The sequence below is a fragment of the Hyperolius riggenbachi genome, chromosome 11 (genome assembly GCF_040937935.1).
Source record: "Hyperolius riggenbachi isolate aHypRig1 chromosome 11, aHypRig1.pri, whole genome shotgun sequence".
Taxonomy (NCBI): Eukaryota; Metazoa; Chordata; class Amphibia; order Anura; family Hyperoliidae; genus Hyperolius; species Hyperolius riggenbachi.
This window is the reverse complement of record NC_090656.1, coordinates 197,080,045-197,101,102: the sequence shown is the minus strand read 5'-3', so window position 1 is coordinate 197,101,102 and position 21,058 is coordinate 197,080,045. Positions and strand designations below refer to the sequence as shown.

At 43.3% G+C, this 21,058-nt stretch overlaps 1 protein-coding gene and 2 non-coding genes across 6 annotated transcripts in view; 1 reads left to right on the top strand and 2 right to left on the bottom strand.

The window, feature by feature from the left end:
• The window catches only part of AGBL2 (AGBL carboxypeptidase 2), a 182,489-nt gene that overhangs the window by 120,869 nt on the left and 40,562 nt on the right, over positions 1-21,058 (top strand). For all 4 annotated transcript variants that reach the window (XM_068260392.1, XM_068260391.1, XM_068260390.1 and 1 more), the window contains 2 exons: positions 20,531-20,690; positions 20,780-20,906. In XM_068260392.1, coding sequence (XP_068116493.1) covers positions 20,531-20,690; positions 20,780-20,906 — 287 coding nt within the window. The remainder of the gene's footprint in view (positions 1-20,530; positions 20,691-20,779; positions 20,907-21,058) is intronic.
• Positions 4,179-4,342, bottom strand: LOC137539319 (U1 spliceosomal RNA). The gene has a single exon (XR_011025014.1). It is a non-coding gene; the product is annotated as a U1 spliceosomal RNA (small nuclear RNA).
• On the bottom strand, positions 11,261-11,424 carry LOC137539318 (U1 spliceosomal RNA). The gene has a single exon (XR_011025013.1). It is a non-coding gene; the product is annotated as a U1 spliceosomal RNA (small nuclear RNA).

Below are 21,058 nucleotides of genomic sequence, written 5' to 3'. Positions count from 1 at the left end.
GCAGAGTCCCTCCGTGCACTGCTCTCTCTGGGAGGTCTGTCCCATTCACTTGTATGTAATCCGCAGGTTTCGAGGAAGCGGTATTTCCCGTCCACATACCGCTTCCTCTAATCTTTATGAATGGCCATTTTGTTACTTTTTTCTAGATCAATCTAGAAAAACACCACAGAAGGCGGAAATTGCTCGCTCTGCTGGGGGATTGTAGATTTTCATGCCGGAACAGCTTTTATGAATGCCCACTTTGCTAAATGGTCGGGAAAGTCCGCTGTTTTGAGCGGAAAACTTGCGGTAAGGTTTTATGAGTAGAGCCCATTGGGTATCATTCATAAACAGGCTGTCGGTAGTGCGGGAAAACACCGTTCTTCTCCGCAACCGGTAATTAAGACTTCTGGGTGGCCATTCATAAAGAAGTCTGCCTGTTGCGGAAGAAGTGCGGAGGTTTTCTGGAGGAAGCTGGCGGCAGCGTGGCGGAAGACATGCGGAAACTTAAAAGCTGCCCGATTCCCTCCCTGCGCTGCTCTGTCTGATGCTGCTTGGGAGGTCCCTCCCATTCATTTATATGTATTCCGCCCGCCTATCGCTACTGTCGAGCAAGCGGTATTTTCCTTCCGGATACCGCTTGCACAAGGCGGAAATGTATCGCTCTGTCACCTTTTCATGCGGAAAGAGCCTTTATGAATGGGGCTTATGCTGAGTGGTCGGGAAAGTCACCGGTGTTAAGCATTTCCGCATGCGGAAATGCTTTATGAATGATACCCAATGGCTATCATTCATAAAGGACCAGTCGGTAGTGCGGGAAAACACCGTTCTTCTCCGCAAGCGGTACTTAAGACTTCTGGGTGGTCATTCATAAAGAAGTTGCCTGTTGCGGTAGAAGTGCGGAGGTTTTCTGGAGGAAGCTGGCGGTAGCGTGGCGGAAGACATGCGGAAACATAAATGCTGCCCGATTCCCTCCGTGCGCTCCTCTGCCTGATGCTGCTTGGGAGGTCCGTCCCATTCATTTACATGTAATCCGCCCGCCTATCGCTACTGTCGAGCAAGCGGTATTTTCCTTCCGCATACCGCTTGCTCTAATCTTTATGAATGGACGTGTTTGTTACTTTTTCTAGATAAATCTAGAAAAACTCCGCACAAGGCGGAAATGTATCGCTCTGGTCGGTTGTGTCATTTTTTCATGCGGAAAGAGCCTTTATGAATGCTGACTTTGCCAAGTGTTCGGTAAAGTCAGCTGTTTTATGCATTTCCGCATGCGGAAATGCTTTATGAATGATAGCCATTGTGTAGATGCACAATATATATGTACTCCAGTTAGTCAACCTTTATTATTTTCATAATATTCTAGTATTCTTATTATTATTGTAACATCTCATTGTACATTATCTGTGTACCGACTTTTGCCTGCCTCTTGACCTTGCTCCTGTTTAGTCCTTCTGTACCACTGCTATCTGATATTTGTTACCAACTCGGCCTGCCCCTGACTACGTTATTGCCTCATCCTTACATTTAGACTGACATCTGATCTTGTGTATGACCCTGCTCGAATATTGACTACGTATTAGCCTCATTACTCTGTACCTCGATATCTCTGACTCTGTACCTCGATATCTCTGTGTTGACTACGGACCGGTCAGGACCTTACATACTTATTGTTTGTATATTTGTACGTTACGCATCTGTGTGTAGTTGCCTCACGTTACGCTATCTCATCATGCACCAGCGTGATAGAAATTAAATTTTATTTCTTTAACTTTTGTATCCAGTAGAGCAGCACTTTATATGTAAATAGTGAAAATACATTCTATCTATTTTACTTTTTGATGAAACAGAAGCAGCAAAAAAAATGACAAATTTCTAAACCTTTAGCAGAGCATGAGAAAAAAAATTGAAAGAATTTAATTTTTCCCTAAACTGAGCTGAAAATGTATAATTTCATATTACTGCAAAACATAATAAAAATAATTTTATAGTAACAATATAAAGGGGATTTAATAGATAGTAAATACATGAGATGTAATATTTATAAAATCTTTAAGTATTGATTAAAGGGATACTATCGTTTAACATGTGTTTTTTAACCTGAGTAGAGAGAGTTCCTGAAGTGCTGGTAAATAATGATGTATACATTTCATTTGCTTATCTCTTTTGTTTACTGTAACAAATTCCTTTCACTGTGAACTGATGGCAAGTCTGCTCATTTCTGATTGGAGAGTTAATGAGGTGAGGGGGGATTTCCCTCACTGTTAACTCTGTGTGTAACTGTGTGTGAGAAAGCTCTCAGAAGAAGCTGCAGGTTTCTGAGCTGTCTGCAGGAGAGCAAATGTAACTTGTTTTAGGGCTCGTTTCCACTATTGCGGTGCAGAATCGCCTGGATTCCACCTCTGATGAAATAGCATGCGGATGCGTTTTTTGCCGCCAATTCGCATAGGTCAGGGTATATGCGAATTTAACCATGTCACTGCCTGTTTGAAGTTACATTGGTACCTATGCGAATTCACATACCATAGCCGCATGCGAATTCCCTATTAAATACATTAGCGGCGATTCGCATGCATTCCACTCGCAGGCGAATCCGTTGGCTCTTTTGTGCGTTTTTTAAACGCTGAAAAAAACGCACCTCAACAACGCTACAGTGGAAACAGGCCCACCCACTTGCATTACATGTGTGAATCTGCATGCGTTGGACGCATGCAGATTCGCGATAGTGGAAACGAGCCCTTAAACTTGTAATTGTCTGTGACACCACAGCTTTTCATATATTTTTTGGGCTTTCAGGGAAAAATACTCTGTAGTCTGATATGCAAAAAACAACACTGGCTCTGCTTTGAAGCAGACACCCCTTTGCGAATGATTTGTCCCAATAGAGCTAAATCCTATACACAATTAGTTAAAGCTTTTGCCTCTGATATTTAACATGAAAAATAGGAAAATGTGTACACAGCTACTTAGACATTATTTGTACATTGTCATTTTATAATACTTGGGTATTGATAGTGTTCCTTTAAATATGAATACATCTCCTATGTATATACTCTGTACAGCGCTGTGGAAGATGGTGCTATATACAGTAGATACTAAATAATTATTATTATTTATAAAGCGCCAATTAAATGAATTCAAGATTTATTAATTAATTTTGCATATCTTACGATTCCCTATAATGTTATTGTATTTATGCTTGAAAAACATCTATGTATCCCCTTTTGATGTTGCATGTATATAGTCTGTTCCATTAGGATGTAAGCATACAGGATTGAAGCCTGCCGAAGGCTATACAGCTGAAAGCTTGCTTACTCTTATTCTTTCAAGTTAGCCAATAAATGGTATCATCCCGACACCAAACTTCTTGCCTATAATGCTATAATATAGTGTTGTCCGGATCATGAACGATTCGGATCTTTGATCCGAATCTATTTTATGAGTCGATCATCCGAATCATCAAAATGAGTGATTCGGATCGCAAAAGGGGCGGGGCCAGGAGCGACACGCCCCCTCACAGCGGGCAGCGGGGTCTTGGAAGCAGAGCAGAGATGGATCGCTCTGTTGGAAGGGAGGCAGCCTTGCAGGGACAGGTAGATGAGAGAGAGGGGACATGGGTGCCACTGCCAGATATGTGTAGAGTACACATACTGGCTATAACGTGCTGCCCATTATAGGCTGTCTGTTCCGTAGTGCTGCACAGTGAACACATGGGAAGCTTTTGGCTCAGCTCAGTAACTTTGCAGACAGTGTGATTGAAAGGCAATATAATCCTCCTGCACTCGGCACTAAACAGCTGCACTTATCTTCGGGGAATGCTTTCTTTCACTGTGCGACCTTTTCTTTCAAAGTGTACAGATGAACATATAGGTGAAATATATGTAAAGCATATGACTTCAGCATGTGGGTATTACGTGCAAACATTTCTGCTCTCTGCTCGTCCCTCCTCCCTTCTCTGTCCACTCCCTGCCCTCTGTCCATCTTCTCCCCTTCTCTCTGTGTGTCCACTCCCTCCCCTTCTCCTGTCCTGCTAGTCATTTCACCCCCCCCTGAATGCTTCCGGTAGTAAAATGATCCGAGATTCGGATCAAAGATCCGGATCTCTTCAATGATCCGATTCGAATCATCCGGATCATTGAAAACATCCGAACTTCCCATCTCTACTATAATATTGAATTGTTCTGATATTAACCAAGCATTATCAGGGGAAAGCGCGAACGCAGTCCCCCACTACCACAAATTATGCAGTCGAGTTTCCCGCATTTGGGGAAATCGCAGGGGTCAACCCACCCGGAGTGCAATGGATGAGCCTCACCCTGGGAGAACCACCTTCATGATCATGGTGTCTCCCCTGCCAGGTAAGTATGAGTTGGAATCATACACAGGGAGGTTGCTGGTTTGGACACTCCTTACTCAACAGAGAGCGATTTCAGACCCTTAAAAACATATTATTTTTTCTAAAATCTATTTCCACACACTTCATATCCTCATAAAGCAGCTAATTCTGCTGTGCTGTCAGTGAATACAAATTAGCCTTAAACATCCAAATTAGCCTGAACAGAACGACTCCCAGAATGCACTGCAGCAACAGACCTACTTGAATAACGTGACGTCACTCAGGCAGCCTCCCACAACTCCTTTTATGGAGGAGGGATCATTCTCTGTACAGTGATGCTGCATCCTCTCTGTGTCTCTTCCTGCAGCCGAGCAGCTTGCCTGCCGCTATTGTCTCATATTACCCGAACTCCAGTAAGAAGCACAACTGCAAATGTGCAAAAGATTACATATCTAGTTCCCAAACCTTTACTGAATTCAGAAAAAATAAAGATACAGATTAAGTTTTGCAGAAAGAAACAGGCACAGTAAAAAGGGGTTCATGTTTAACTGCTTCTTTACCAGGGGGATTTACATTGATTTTCCCAATCTTGATTACATTTTGATTTAGACAAAAAAGACTCAACAGAAGAGATATAAAAGAAAACGCATAGTTGAATTAACAGAAGGGAAAGGATATGTGTTCATTTCTACCACTTCCTTCCATTTTTGACTTGTAACAGAAAAACACACGTTTCCAAAACTCTAAATTATGTTATTCTTGGTAAAGTATATAAAGCCCGAGTACCCCCCGGAACCATCAGAAGTACCCCCTGGGGTACGCGTACCGCACGTTGAGAACCTAGGCTCTAAAGCAGTGTTTCTCAACATATTATTGGTATGTACCCCTTTTAAAATCCTGTACTCACCGAGTACCTGCAAGTACCCCGCTAGCATAGTAAACATCACAAGTACCCCTAGTGAAACGCTCTGATTTTCTGAGTCTCGTTTCACTGCTGGCAGAATCCTCCATAACAGTCAAACCAGACTGCAATTCTAAAATAGCAGAGAAACAGGTGAGAATAGTAGCAATACCTAGACGAGCCTCTAGGGCAGCCTTTCTCAACCTTTCTACCCTGGAGGAACCCTGCAAATAACTTTGGGATATCAGGGAACCCCTGCAAACAATGTTTTGATCTCGAGGAACCCCTGCATTTATTTTGGAGGAGGCATGGTCTTTAAAAGTATGTGTGGCTGTTTATTTCACTACCCCTATTACACTACCACTCATTATACTGTCTCCTGACCCCCCAATTTAGTGTTTTTTGTTGAAGTATCACTGTGATGATTTGCTCAGCTGCCTGTGCAGGCAGCCAGCCTTTTGACCATTGTTTTGATTTGCATGCTGCAGGACTCTGGAAAGAAGAGCTTCTGTCAGTTTTGCAGCTTGTGCTTGCAGAGGAATTTGCATACGTTGTCATGCAAATTGCCTGGCCACATTCATTGGAGGCGTGTACTATAAGTACTATGTCTTTCCCACAATGCTTCGCTGTTCATAAGGATTTCGTCCTATGTAACACTCCTGGTGGGGTGTCAGCCTTGCTCTCTGTTTGAACATCAGCTTAGAGTAATTACTGAATCTGCGCTAGGCAGATTTCCCTAGTGCAGTTAGGATTGTATTATCTGTATTGCCTGTTCTGTCTTGTCTTGCCTGTTGCCATTGTCCTGTCCCTATGGTGGTTGACAGCAAATGGTTCTGATCTCTGTTCTTGGAGTATAGCTGGTGCAGCGGTTGCTACCAGCTATCTCTTCTGTTCTGTCTCCTGGGATCGCACTAGCTACTTTTTGCTAGCGCTGGGGATCCTTCTGTTCTGTCTCCTGGGATCGCGCTAGTTACTTTTCGCTAGCGCTGGGGATCCTTCTGTTCTGCTACTCTGTACCTGGATCGCGCTAGCCACTTTTCTCTAGTGCTGTGGATCCTATCTCTCGCTTGTCCCTGTTTTCGTGTGTCTGTCTTATCTGCTACGACCGCATGCTGGAGGCTCGGTGAGGTAACCGTTAAGCAAGCGCTCGCGTCCTCTGTTTCATGTTTGTCTGTTAATGGTTAGTTAGGCGTGCTTGTCTCTATTGTGCTTATCACGTGGAGACCGCGCATAACCGCGTGCACTGTTGCGAATGAGTGCGGTGTTCGCGGTTAGCTAGCGTTTGTTATTTTCCGTATCTCCTCATTGTATTATTTGCTGTGCCTTTGCTAACCTCGTATTCTGTCCTGATCTGCTTTGTGTCTCGTCTGGCGATCGCACCTCTCGCGATCGCGTTCCTATTTTCATATCTGCTGTTGTGTGTGTGCGGTCGCGGGGTGGCGACTGGATTGGCGCACACACATACAACCTGTCCCTTTTCTCATTCGCAATCGCCTCTCTTGCGATTGCGTTCTGCGTTTCGTACAATTCCTGTCTGGCATTTGTGGAGGTACAGAGGATTGGTTCCTCTGCACTCCCCAGCGCCATCTGCCGACAGGAATTTCCCTCTACGGGTGCATAGCACCTTTTGCTGGGTTCCTGCAAATTATAAGCTTGTGGAGGATTTCCGCCGTGTCAGCACACGCGTTGTGCGCTGATCACGGGGAAAGTTCCACAATCGTTACAATCACCTATTATAATGTGCTCTATTATACTACCCCCACGATGGGGGAAAATGCCAAGGAACCCTTGCAGAGTACTCGAGGAACCCTGGTTGAGAAAGCCTGCTCTAGGGTCACTGCAGGAGATTTTAAGCAAGGCAATATTGACTCATCCAGAGTACAGGGTGGAGAATCAGTACTTTCTTCAGGGCAAGAAAGGGACTCACAAATGTCAATGCGAGTGGACATCATGTTATCATTCATGGTACAGGACAGGCTCAGAGAAACCTTCTCTGGACACAGCAAAGATGCTTCAGTATCAGATTCGCAAACCCAAGGCGCTGTCTCACTCTTAGACTAACAATGTCGAATCCGAGGAGTCAGAACGCAAAATTTTCGAATCCAAAATCGCATTCGATTGCGAAACTAGACATTTCGAAGACAGGGATTCTGAGGTCTCCAGGCTGGATTGCTGGATCTCAGAAACGCCAGCTGAAAATGTGCTTTTACAATCATCAACTGAGTGAAGTACACGCTGTTCATTCAGAATCATCCTCCACATACAAATCAGCGGGCTCACAAAGTCAAATTCACACACCTTTTCTTTTCTCAAGGCAGAAGCAGAACTTATGCATGCTCTCAAGACAGACTCACTTCTGGCAATGTAGTACTCACAAAACGACTTTGAATCATTCTCCAATTCGTACACCAGCGCTTCGAGCTGCTTTTTCTGGAACGGGGGCTCCCATTCACACCTGACTAGGTCTGAGCATTCATACTGAACAATAGTAGAAGAAGAAGTTGTGACAACAACATGAGAAACTTTATTAATCATATTAACCTTACTCTTGAAACTGCATAGTTTGGGAATTTTCCCCATAGCAAGATCATAGATGGAGGATCTTAAAGTAGTACTGGGAGAAGAAGATCTGTTTTTACATGACAAGGGATCCCACATATCATTGACAAAACTGACACACTCACGCCGATCACAATCGGCAGGAACATCTGAGAAACGGGCATCAGATCGCACAGATTCAACCTCCAAACAAACAGAAGAAACTCCATCAGAATTCACGCAGGTGTCCACAAACGAGGCACACCCATTCATCTCAGGTCGCACAGTGCTTAAACTCACTTGCATTACCCCAGGAAGACAGGAATAATCATATGACAATGGTGTCTCTTTATTGGAAGTAATTGGTTGGTGTGTGTGCAATTCATCCAAAATAGTCTGCCACACACAAATCACCGGATCCACAAAACACTCGTCACACTCATCAGAATCAATCAAATCGTACATAGAATCGAGACAATCATTCAGAACATCTTTGCTTTTTGCAATGTAAAAATCGCAAAAAGCCTTCCAATCAAAGTCAAATTCTTCCATCAAAGCCCCAATTTCCCATGAGGCAAATGGCGGTTCAAACAACCCTGTATCAAGGTAATCTTCATATGGGTTGGAATCGGGAACTTGCACAGATTTTTTAACTGCTTTAATATAATGTAAGATCCTACCTATAATAGGATCCACATATGCTTTTGTCTTAGGCAATGACATCTGAAGCAAATCGAACGTTCCCTCTGCCCTGGGAATTTCGGTTTGGCTGGTCATTCTGTAACGTTTGCGGAATCGTTTTCGTGGTCAGCGCACGAGAGTACACTGACACAGCGAAAACCTTCCACAAGCGTATAATTGGGTGAACCCAGGCTAGGTGCAATGCACCACCAGAGGGCAATTCCCACCAGCAGATGGTGCTGTGGAGTGCAGACGAGCACAGCCTCTGCACAGCCACAAATGCCAGATGGGAATTGTACAGATCTAAGACAGTGCGGGGCTGAACAGCCCTTAAAGAGAAGAGCACAGAGATAGGCTAAATGTGTGTTTCCCAATCTAGTCGCCACCCAGCGATGGTGAACACACATTCGCAGAAACAAAGTATGATCACGAGAGAGGCGATTGCCAGAAGTGACACAAGGCAGAACAGAACACAAGAGTAGCAAAGGCACAGCAAACGACAATGAGAAAATAACGAAAACAACAAACGCTAGCTAAACGCGAACACTGCACTCATTCACAACAGCGAACACGTTTATGCGCGATCTCCGCACGTTAAGCGCAACAGAGACAAGCACGCCTAACTGACCACAGACAGACAAACACGAAACAAAGAACGCGAGCGCTTGCTTAACGGTTACCTCACCGAGCCTACAGCAAGCGTTCGTATCAGACAAGACAGACAAACGGAAAACAGGAATACGAGAGGAAAGATCCACTGCTCTTTCCATCAGAGCGAGTGCGATCCGAGTTCAGGAACAAGAAAGCAGATCAGAAGGATCCACAACCGCTACCGCTAGGGGCTAGTGTGATCCAAGCACGACAGACAGATGAGATAGCAGGGAGCAACTGCTGCTCCAGCTATACTCCAAGAGCAAAGATCAGAAGGATCCACAGCCGCTACCGCTAGAGGCTAGTGCGATCCAAACAAGACAGACAGATTAACAGAAGGGGCTACCAGTAGCGACCGCTGCTCTGGTTAGCACCCCAGACAGACAGAACGATTTCCTGACAACCACCGTTGGTGACAGGACAATCGCAACAGAGAGGCAATACAGACAAAACAGATATCAAGCTAACTGCACTAGGGAAGCTGCCTAGTGCAGTCCCAAGAATTACTCTAAGATAACTTTGACAAGAAATAGCATGGCTGACACTCTAGGAGTGTTGCAACAAACCCTGAAGGAATGACCAGCCAAAGACTCTGGGAAAACATGGGGTTTTATACTGCCAGCCTACAAAGTAGTTAGGTGGGTGATTTGCATAACCAATGTATGCAAATTCCTCAGCAGCAGAGCAGATCAGAAACTGGCAAAGGAAAGACAGGTCTCTCTTCCAGAGACCTGCAGCCCATAGACTAGAGGAATGGTCAAACAGCTGACTGCCTGTGCAGCCAGCTGAGCGGATCCTTACAAAATACTAATTTGGTGTTGTTTATCATTTTCTAAAACTCTAAATTTGTTATTCTTGGTTTAGTATATAAAGCCCGAGTACCCCCTGGAACCATCAGAAGTACTCCCTGGGGTACACATACCACACCTTGAGAACCTAGGCTCTAGAGCAGCACCTCATGTATAAATAGTGAAATTAAATTTTATTTCTTTAACTTTTGTATCCAGTAGAGCAGCACTTTATATGTAAATAGTGAAAATACATTCTATCTATTTTACGTTTTGATGAAAGAGAGGCAGCAAAAAAAATGACAACTTTCTAAACCTTTAGCAGAGCATGAGAAAAAAATATATAAAGAATTCAGTTTTTCCTTGAACTGAGCTGAAAATGTATAATTTCATATTACTGCAAAACATAATAAAAATAATTGTATAGTAACAATATAAAGGGGATTTAATATATAGTAAATACATGAGATGTAATATTTATAAAATCTTTAAAGAGAACCCGAGGTGTGTTTAAAGAATGTTATCTGCATACAGAGGCTGGATCTGCCTATACAGCCCAGCCTCTGTTGCTATCCCAAACCCCCCTAAGGTCCCCCTGCACTCTGCAATCCCTCATAAATCACAGCCGTACTGTGAGGCTGTGTTTACATCTGTAGTGTCAGTCTCAGCTGCTCCCCCGCCTCCTGCATAGCTCCGGTCCCTGCCCCCGTCCCTTCCCTCCAATCAGCAGGGAGGGAAGGGATGCAGGCGGGGACCGGAGTTCTGCAAGAGGCGGGGAGAGCAGCAGACTGACACTATAGAGATAAACACAGCCAGCTCTGACAAGCTGTTTGTCAGCAGCGTGGCTGTGATTTATGAGGGATTGCAGAGTGCAGGGGGACCTTAGGGGGGTTTGGGATAGCAACAGAGGCTGGGCTGTATAGGCAGATCCAGCCTCTGTATGCAGATAATATTCTTCAAACCTACCTCGGGTTCTCTTTAAGTATTCATTAAATATGAATACATCCCCTATGTATATACTCTGTACAGCGCTGTGGAAGATGGCGCTATATACAGTAGATACTAAATAATAGTTATTATTTATAAAGCGCCAATTAATTAAATGAATTCAAGATTTATTAATTAATTTTGCATATCTTACGATTCCCTATAATGATATTGTATTTATTCTTGAAAAACATCTATGTATCCCCTTTTGATGTTGCATGTATATAGTCTGTTCCATCAGGTTGTAAGCAAACAAGATTGAAGCCTGACGAAGGCTATACAGCCGAAAGCTTGCTTACTCTTATTCTTTTAAGTTAGCCAATAAATGGTATCATCACGACACTAAACTTCTTGCCTATACTGCTATAACATTGAATTGTTCTGATATTAACTAAGCATTATCAGGGGAAAGCGCGAACGCAGTCCCCCACTACCACAAATTATGCAGTCGAGTTTCCCGCATTTGGGGAAATCGCAGGGGTCAACCCACCCGGAGTGCAATGGATGAGCCTCACCCTGGGAGAACCACCTTCATGATCATGGTGTCTCCCCTGCCAGGTAAGTATGAGTTGGAATCCTACACAGGGAGGTTGCTGGTTTGGACACTCCCTACTCAACAGAGAGCAATTTCAGACCCTGAAAAAATATTATGTTTTCTGAATTCTATTTTCACACACTACATATCCTCGTAAAGCAGCAAATTCTGCTGTGCTGTCAGTGAATACACATTAGCCTTAGAGATCAAAATTAGCCTGAACAGAACGACTCCCAGAGTGCACTGCAACAACAGACCTATTTGAATAAAGTGACGTCACTCAGGCAGCCTCCCACAACTCCTTTTATGGAGGAATGACCATTCTCTGTACAGTGATGCTGCATCCTCACTGTGTCTCTTCCTGCAGCCGAGCAGCTTGCCTGCCGCTATTGTCTCATATTACCCGAACTCCAGTAAGAAGCACAACTGCAAATGTGAAAAAGATTACATATTTAGTTCCCAAACCTTTACTGAATTTTGAAGAGTAAAGAAAAAAAAAATAAAGATACAGATTAAGTTCTACAGAAAGAAACAGGCACAGTAAAAAAGGGGTTAATGTTTAACTGCTTCTTTGCCAGGGGGATTTACATTGATTTTCCCAATCTTGATTACAATTTGATTAAGACAAAAAAGACTCAACAGAAGAGATATAAAAGTAAATAAAATAAATAAATAAACAGAAGGGAAAGGATATGTGTTCATTTCTACCACTTCCTTCCTATTTTTGACTTGTAACAGAAAAACACACTGTAATGGTCCGCTCAGCTGTCTGCACAGACAGACAGCTGTTTGAGCATTCCTTAAGTCTGAGGGCTGCAGGTCTCTGGAAAAGAGACCTGTCTTTCCTTTGCAAGTTTCAGACCTGCTCTGCTGCTGAGGAATTTGCATATATTTGTTATGCAAATTGCCTGGCTGCCTCCTTTGAAGGCTGCCAGTATAAATACCATGTTCTCCCAGAATCCTTTGCTGGTCATTATTGTTTGTTACTGCTAAACACTCCTAGAGTGTCAGCCTTGCCTGTTTGTTAAAGATTATCTTAGAGTAATTCTTGGGACTGTACTAGGCATTCCCTCTAGTGCAGTTGGATTGTATTATCTGTTTTGCCTCTACAGTCTTTGTGTCTCGATTGCCTTGTCGCCAGCGGCGGTCGACAGGGAATCGTTCTGTCTGTCTGGGGGTGCTAACCAGAGCAGCGGTTGCTACTGGTAGCCCCTTCTGTTCATCTGTCTGGGTCGCACTTGCCCTAGTGGTAGTGGCAGTGCCTCCTTCTGTATTCTGTCTGTCTGGGAGTGTAGGCCCGAGCTGCGGTTGCTACTGGCTGCTCCATCTGTCTGGATCGCACTCGCCCTAGTGATAGTGGCAGTGCCTCCTTCTGTATTCTGCCTTAGGGGTGCTAACCAGAGCAGCGGTTGCTACTGGTAGCCCCATCTGTTTGTCTGTCTGGATCGCACTCGCTCTAGCGGTAGCAGCGGTGGTTCCTTCTGAACTCTGGGAGTGTAGGCCAGAGCTGCGGTTGCTGCTGGCTGTTCCTTCTTTCTGTCTTGTCTGATATGAACGCTTGCTGTAGGCTCGTTGAGGTAACCGTTTAGCAAGCGTTAGTGTTCTCTACCTTGTGTTTGTGTGTCATTGGTCAGTTAGGGTGACACGCTTATCACTGGGCGCCTAACGCGCGGTGATCGTGAAGAAACGCGTTCGCTGTTGCGAATGAGTGCGGTGTTCGCGTTTAGCTAGCGTTTGTTATTTTCTTTATCTTCTCATTGTTGTTTGCTGTGCCTTTGCTACTCTCGTGCTCTGTTCTGTTCTGCCTTCTGTCACTTCTGGCAATCGCATCTCTTGCGATTGCGTTCCCACTCTTGTTTCTGCGGATGTGTGTTCACCGTCGCTGGGTGGCGACTAGATTGTGGGACACACATTAATCCTGTCTCTGTGCTCTCTCTCTTAGAAGGCTATCGTGCCCTACTTTGTCTTTATCTGTACAATTCCAATCTGGCATCTGTGGCCGTGCAGAGGCTGTGCTCGTCTGCACTCCACAGCTCCATCTGCCGGTGGGAATTGCCCTCTACTGGTGCATTGCACCTAACCTGGGTACTATCTAATTATACGCTTGTTTGACGATTTCCTCTGTGTCAGCGCGCATCTCGTGCGCTGACCACGGAAATAAAAACCCACAATCATTACACACACGTTATAGAATTATAACTTGGCTAAGCACCCACTAAAGCACATATTTCTGTCTTACTCAAATATATTTTTTATTGGAGCATATTTGAGGCAAGTACATCCAAGCAGATAATACATGTAAGAAAATATATGGTAAAATCAAGAAGTTTTGAATCAGGATGATACACTTTAATGGCTAACTTAGAGGTAAATAAAAAGTAAGTTTTCGGCTAATTCTTTGGACTTAGTTCCTGTATTTAACTAAAGTCCGAAGAAGGCTTATTATTAGCTAAAAGCTTACTTTTTATTTACCTCTAAGTTAGCCAATAAATGGTATCATCCTGAATCAATACGTTTTGCTTTTACTGATGGCTAACACGGTACAGCACTCTACTGCATCTACCACGGTAAAATCAGAAAGAGAAAATAGTTCTCTTCCTTTACCTTAAATATCAGAAGCATATAATATAAACATTTCCAAACCCGCTGGACATATGGACTAGTCTGTGGGTAATTATGAACATGTAGGATTGGAGTGGTTATTGGAACCCAGGAGAATTTTCTCCATTAAGATTGGATGGTCCATGTGCAATATGTAGATTATTGACCCGCTTAAAGTGGACCTAAACTCTTGCACATGGCATAAGGAAAACACAGAATAATCCACCATGGCTATCATTCAAAAAAGTGTGTTCGGTAAAAAAAAATCTGTGCGGGAAAATACCGCATTTGGTATTTTAGACTTCTGTGTGCTCATTCATAAAAATGTTTACAGTTGCGATAGCAATGCGGTGATTTCCCGAACTAGGCTGGCGTAACATGAGAAGCTAACTGAGTTGATACATTTTTTCCGTGCAGATACAGCCTTACAATAAAAGAGGCAGCCCCAGCTTCCCTTTAGATGTGCATTTTTTTTTTAATTGCCTCTGTTTGCCCTGAATCTGCGCTGAATCTATCTATTAGTCTTTCTAAACAATCTATTTAATTGCCACAGCTTAGAAGAACTTCAAGAAATGTTACAAATGCAGGCTTTCTGATGTGAAATTTATCTGAAAACAGGTACCCAAGAGGTTAAAAAACACAGCCTGGGTATTCTGGAAAGCCTATTTTGTTCTGCTTTCATCGCTGCTGCCTGGGAGATCTGTCCCCATTAACTTAGCTGTTATCTGCATGCTTATCGCCTCTTCCAAGGGAGCGGTATTCTCCGTACTGATTCCGCCTGCTCTAATCTTTATAAATTGACATTCAGGCCCATATGCAATTCAATTTTTCTCCTGAGTTTTCTCATAGGTGATATTTTTAAATTTGTCAATAAAATGCCCTTTAACCTCCTGGGCGATACAATAATATCGCCAGGGGGCGGCGTAGCACATTTTTTTTTAAATTATAATTTTTTTTTAATCATGTAGCTAGCCTAGCACTAGCTACATGATAGCCGCTGTGCAGCGGCATCCCCCCACCCCCTCCGATCGCCTCCGGCAATCAAAGCAAACAGGAAATCCCGTTCAGAACGGGATTTCCTGTTTGGCTTCCCCCGTCGCCATGGCGACGATCGGGATGATGTCATCGACGTCAACGACTTCGTGACGTCAGAGGGAGTCCGGATCCACCCCTCAGCTCTGCCTGGCACTGATTGGCCAGGCTGCGCACGAGGTCTTGGGGGGGGGAGCGGTGCGGCACGGCGGGTAGCGGCGAATCAGCATGGAGCGGCGGCGATCGGTATATACACGCAGCTAGCAAAGTGCTAGCTGCGTGCAACAACAAAAAAATTATGCAAATCGGCCCACCATGGCCTGAGAAATCCTCTGTGGCGGCTTACCCCGAGCTCAGCTCGGGATTATCCCCCAGAGGGTTAAGCCACCAGAAAGCAAGAAAAGACTCAAAATACATTTAATAATACTTTTTCATTTACTTTTTGGTACTTTTTAAGTTGAAAAGTGCTGGAAAGTTATTTTAAATCGAAGTTGAAAAATGATCTCCTAGGAGAAAACTTGGGTGAAAAAGTGAATTGCATATGGGCCCTTAGTGACGTGTTAAGATAATCACTGCACAAGGCGGAAATGTATCGCTCTGCTCGGGAATGTCAGCTTTTCATGCGGTAACAACTTTTATGAATGGACATTTTGCTAAGTGCTCGGTAAAGTCAGCTGATTTCAGCATTACCGCATGCGGGAATGCTTTATGAATGATAGCCCATGTGTGTATTTAAAGAGATGAGCCTGTTTCATTCCACCACTTCAAGTAATCACAAGTGTAATTTGAGCTTTCAGCATCGTCAGCAGATAAATTCGGCAATCCTCGGTAGACACAGCTAATATGTAAGTGCAGGATGTTTACATATTTGCATGAAAGCAGGAAGTAGACACACCGCAGATTTATTGCAGGAGTTTTGTAAGCTGTAACAAGGAAATTTTTTTCTGTAGAGGTTATTATGCTGTTGCTTATCTTTTAGAGCAGAAAGGACGTTCTGAGTTCAGGCCCGTTTTAATTCAGCAACAATGTCTAGGGGAATAGGAAAAGCTTGTGCCATGCTTCTTACTTAGAAGAGTTGGCTTGCTTAAATGTATCACAGTGAGGAGAATAAGGTTTTAGCCTTCACTGGGTTTAATGATATAATTCTTAGACCCGGATTTCAATTCCAAAAAAAGGAAAGCTCAATAAAATCAAAGAAATTTCAAAATGAGGGGTTGGAGATGCCTACTCAACTGTAAGACTACATTTCCACTGTAGCTTCGCGTTTTCACATCAGGAAAATCAAACGGGAATTTTCTGAAAATGAAAAAAATGCATGGTATTTTACATGCGTATTTATGCACATTTTTGTGTGCGATTTTTCACAATGGCCCTAATTTACATGTTCTGCCTAGTAACAACATGACAAGTTCCTTTATCCAGTCAAGAAAACAGACACGAAAATCCGCATTTTAATGACAGGTTTTTTTCACACATAGAATTGCGAAAAATTCACATGAAATGGAAACTAGCCAATTCACAATCATTTGGTTGAAAAAACGGGAAAGTCTAACGTTTTTGTTGTACCATTTATGGGTACCATAAGTGAGCTCATCAGGTCCTGAGTTCAAAGTGCAAATAATAGTTGTAAATCTCTGCAGATAACATGTGGTCTGTGTGGAAATGGGTTACCTGTCCATTTACTGGGTCACCCACATTTACTGGACAGGCCTTATTCAATTCACTTTTTCTCCTAGGTGATATTTTCACACCTTGGGCCGGGCCGTATGCAATTCATTTTTTCTCCTGAGTTTCCTCCTAGGAGATATTTTTTCATCTTCGATTTAAAATAACTTTTAAGCCATCAACAAGCAAGAAAATACTTGAAATAATTTTGACAGTACCTTTTCAACTACTTCTTGGTACTTTTTGTTTGCAGAGTGCTGAAAAGATTTTAAATATAAGACAAAAAAATTATCTCCTGGGAGAAAACTTAGGAGAAAAGGTAAATTAAACAAGGGCCCACTGCCCATATGCAATTAGTAACTTTTTCTCCTGAGTTTTCTCCTAGGTGATATTTTCAAACTTGACAATAAAATGCCTTTTAAGCCACCAGAAAGCAATAAAATAATTACAATAATTTTGATAGTACTTTTTCATCTACTTTTTTTGTACTTTTTCAATTGCAAAGTGTTAAAACGTTAGTCTAAATAGAAGATGAAAAATTATCTCCTAAGAAAAACGTCAGGAGAAAAAGCTAATTGCATATGGGCCCCATGTGTTTTTAAGTTCTAGGCTTTTTCTTTTTGAAGCACCAAGATGTGAATTTTAACATTCACATCAGATCCATAATTTGTTCCTTGGTTAGGACTGACACAATGGCTATCATTCATAAAGCATTTCCGCATGCGGAAATGCTAAAAACAGCTGACTTTACCGACCACTCGGCAAAGTCAGTATTCATAAAGCCTCTTTCCGCATAAAAAAATGACACTACCGAGCAGAGTGATAAATCACCGCCTTGTGCGGTGATTATCGGAACAAATGTAGCAAAATGTTTATTCATAAAGATCACCGCAAGCGGTGAGAGGTCGGGAAGTACCGCTCCCTGTGATGTGGCGATACCAATGCAAGTGAATGGAGACACACAGACCTCCCAGGCAGCTGCAGCAGAGCGGAACACGGAGAAATGTATCAACTCGGCAGCTTCCATGTCTCCGCCTGCCTACTGCCTGCCTACCGCCAGCCTAGTTCAAGGAATCTCCGCACTGCCACCGCACCTACACACTTCTTTATAAATGCCCACCCAGAAGTCTAAAACACCGGCAGCGGTGTTTTCCCGCACTGATTCCCCGTACCGACAGCTCCTTTATGAATGATACCCAATGGGCTCTATTCACAAAACTTCTCATAAATGACTTATTTATCACCCAATTGATAAAAATAACCTTTCAGCACATTTACACGCAAAATAATCACTCAAAGTAAGTTGTTCCTGATTAACTTTATTTCAATATTACTTTTCTTACCTTAATTATATTATACTTTTGCTCTTTGGAAGCTTAAAAATGTAACATAGATAAGGTGAAAACAGAGGAAAACAGGTGAAAAAGCTTTGTGAGTCATGCCCAATGTCATGGGACCAGTTCTGGGAACATTTCTTACTTTAAGAAACAGAAATTTGTTGAGTGCTGAGTGGACTTTCAATGGGTGGTATTATGACTGAAGTGGGTAAGCATACTTTTTTCGCTGTTAAATAAAAGCGTTGTTAGACCTTGGTAATTTTTCTGGGTAATTGGGATTGCTATTGTGGTGGGAAGACAAAGAATAGTTGGATTGTGGGAGAGATGTACAGAGTGCCTGAATGGCCACCCAATCCTGAAAATAAGAGACTCCGATTTAGTTTGGAGGCTCGACACTTACAGCATTTATCACCTTTAGTTATGAGCCTTTTGCTGGGGGATATTAAAAAGCATGTACTCCCCATAAATTAGTTTTAATTATGCTTCTGTAAGGTCCTCATTTGTAATCGTATTTTTTATTCCTTGCCAACCTTGGATAACTCCTTCCCAACATCCTGGTCTTTGAGGTTAGTTAAAATTGCCTACTTCTTCTCTACTGGTTTTGTGTGCAAGAGATTATAGTAGCTGAGTCTTAAGGGGATTCTTAAGCCTATAAAAAAATTGTTTTTAGTCAACTGGGGCTTCTACCAGCCCCCTGCAGCTGTCCAGTGCCTTCGCAGTCGCACTCGGATCCTCCTGTTCCATCGATTTCAGCCGATAGGCTCACTGCGCCTGCGTAGGCCTGGCCACGCGTCTCCTTCTTCACGTTCCCATCTGCAATAGCATTATTGTAGACAGGAATGCAAAGAAGACTACGCGTCATCGGCAGGGGCGTAGCAATAGGGGGTGCAGAGGTAGGTACCGCATCAGGGCCCTTGGGCCAGAGGGGCCCGGAAGTGCCCCTTCTCAACTACAGTATTAGCTCTCTATTGGTCCTGTGCTCATAATAATAACTTCTACAGATGCTTTGAATAATAGTAATCATTAACAAGCTGCTCCCCATCCCCTTCTTGCACCTCTGACACTGTAGTTGCCATTGGCATGTTTTGGTGCTCCGTATCAATTGTTATGTATAGAGTGCTTGGGGGGCCCCATTGTAAAACTTGCATCGGGACCCACAGCTCCTTAGCTACGCCACTGGTCGTCGGGTCTGTTGGCGTATTGAAAGTATCTGGCGGGGGGGACAGGAGAATCCAAGAGTGACTGCGAGGGCACGGGCGGCTGCAGGGGGCTGGTACAAACCCCAGGTGACTAAAAATTATTTTTTTTATAGGCTTAAGGGCCCTTTTCCACTAGCAATCGCTAGCGTTCACGCTGAACGCTAGCGATTGCTGAATCGCAAAAGTGCAGGAAACCTCCGGCGATTGTGTTCACGATTTTGCTATGCACTGTACTGCATAGCAAAATCGCGGCAAAGATCGCTCAGCGGCGCGATCGCGTTTGATAAAAAAATGAATCGCGGTAGTGGAAATTGCCTACCGCGATTCCCATGTTAATATGCAAACCTTCGCGATTTAAAAATCACTAGCAGTTTGTGATTTTGCGATTTAGCATCGCAAACGCCGCTAGTGGAAAAGGGCCCTAAGTGTCCCTTTAAGCATAAACAAATTGAGGGGAAGGGCAGCTTAGTTTTATCACTATATAGTTTTTTATTTATTGGCAGATATATCACTGCTTTTCCTTTAAATCAATACTGATCTATGTTGAATAGTTTGAATTGATTGATGGTATTGGTCGGGTAGAGATCTTCCTTTTTTGCATGTATTGAATTAATAAAGTTTATCATAACAAATAGTGTTGGTGTTTGGATTCAGAACCACATGGTTCGGCTCAGAGTGCATTCAGCACCAGTTCAGCACTGAACAGCAAGACAGAGCGCGTTTCATTTAACTTTGACACTTCCTCCTTACAGTTCGGAATCAAAAAGTATCGGAGCTTGCATTTACACAAGCTAGTTTCCACTAGCCGGATGTGATCGCATCCAGCCGCAGGTGTCTTTCGGTTGTCTTCTGTAAATCCGGATGCGGCTGTCTGTTTCTGCTAAGGGGAATCGGATGCGTGCTGCGGATATCTGCAGCATGGCATCCATAATTTCCCAGGGTCGCATCGCTAATGACAATTCACATGCAATGGAAACGACTCCACTGACATGCAGGGCTTCAGTTTTGATGTGATGCAAATTTACAGCCAGTGGAAACAGGCCCAAATGAAACGCAGCCTGTTCTGGTTCTGCTGTTCGGTGCTGAAATGGTGCTGAATGCGTCTATTTGGGTTCCGAACCACATGGTCTTGAATTTGAACGCCAACACTAATGACAAATATATTCTTTGAGAGTATTGCAAATCTCTGTTGTTTTTTTTTCTCTGTCTTGATATACATGTAAATCGTTAATTCGAGGTATTCTACTGATTCCCACTGAGCCGAGTGAAGAACTGCTCAACACATTTTATATATTCCATTCAGGCTAGTTATGGAACGAGAGGTTCTCCTGTACTGTGACTTCCATGGGCACAGTCGTAAGAACAATGTGTTCATGTACGGCTGTAACAACAAGGGTCATCCTGAGTCCAAGCTACATGAGAGAGTCTTCCCTCTGATGCTCAGCAAGAATGCGCCTGATAAGGTACTGAAACCTCTGCGCCAACTGGAGAAACTCTAATTATGCATCTACTTACACTGAGACAGTAGCTAAATACTGAACCTTTTCTACAGTTCTTTTTCAAGGCCTGCAAGTTTAAAGTACAGAAAAGTAAAGAAGGCACAGGGCGGATTGTGATGTGGAGGCATGGCATCAGAAACAGCTACACTATGGAGTCCACGTTTGGGGGATCTACATTAGGTGAGTACTTGTTTGGCTCCTACAATACTGCTTTTTCCTTACCATGCTATCCCATACTATGTTCTTCTCTGACACAGTAACTAGTGCTAATTTATCCCCTGCCACAGTAGTAATTACTTATTTGTACGCTGCTACATTGATTAGTGCTACTT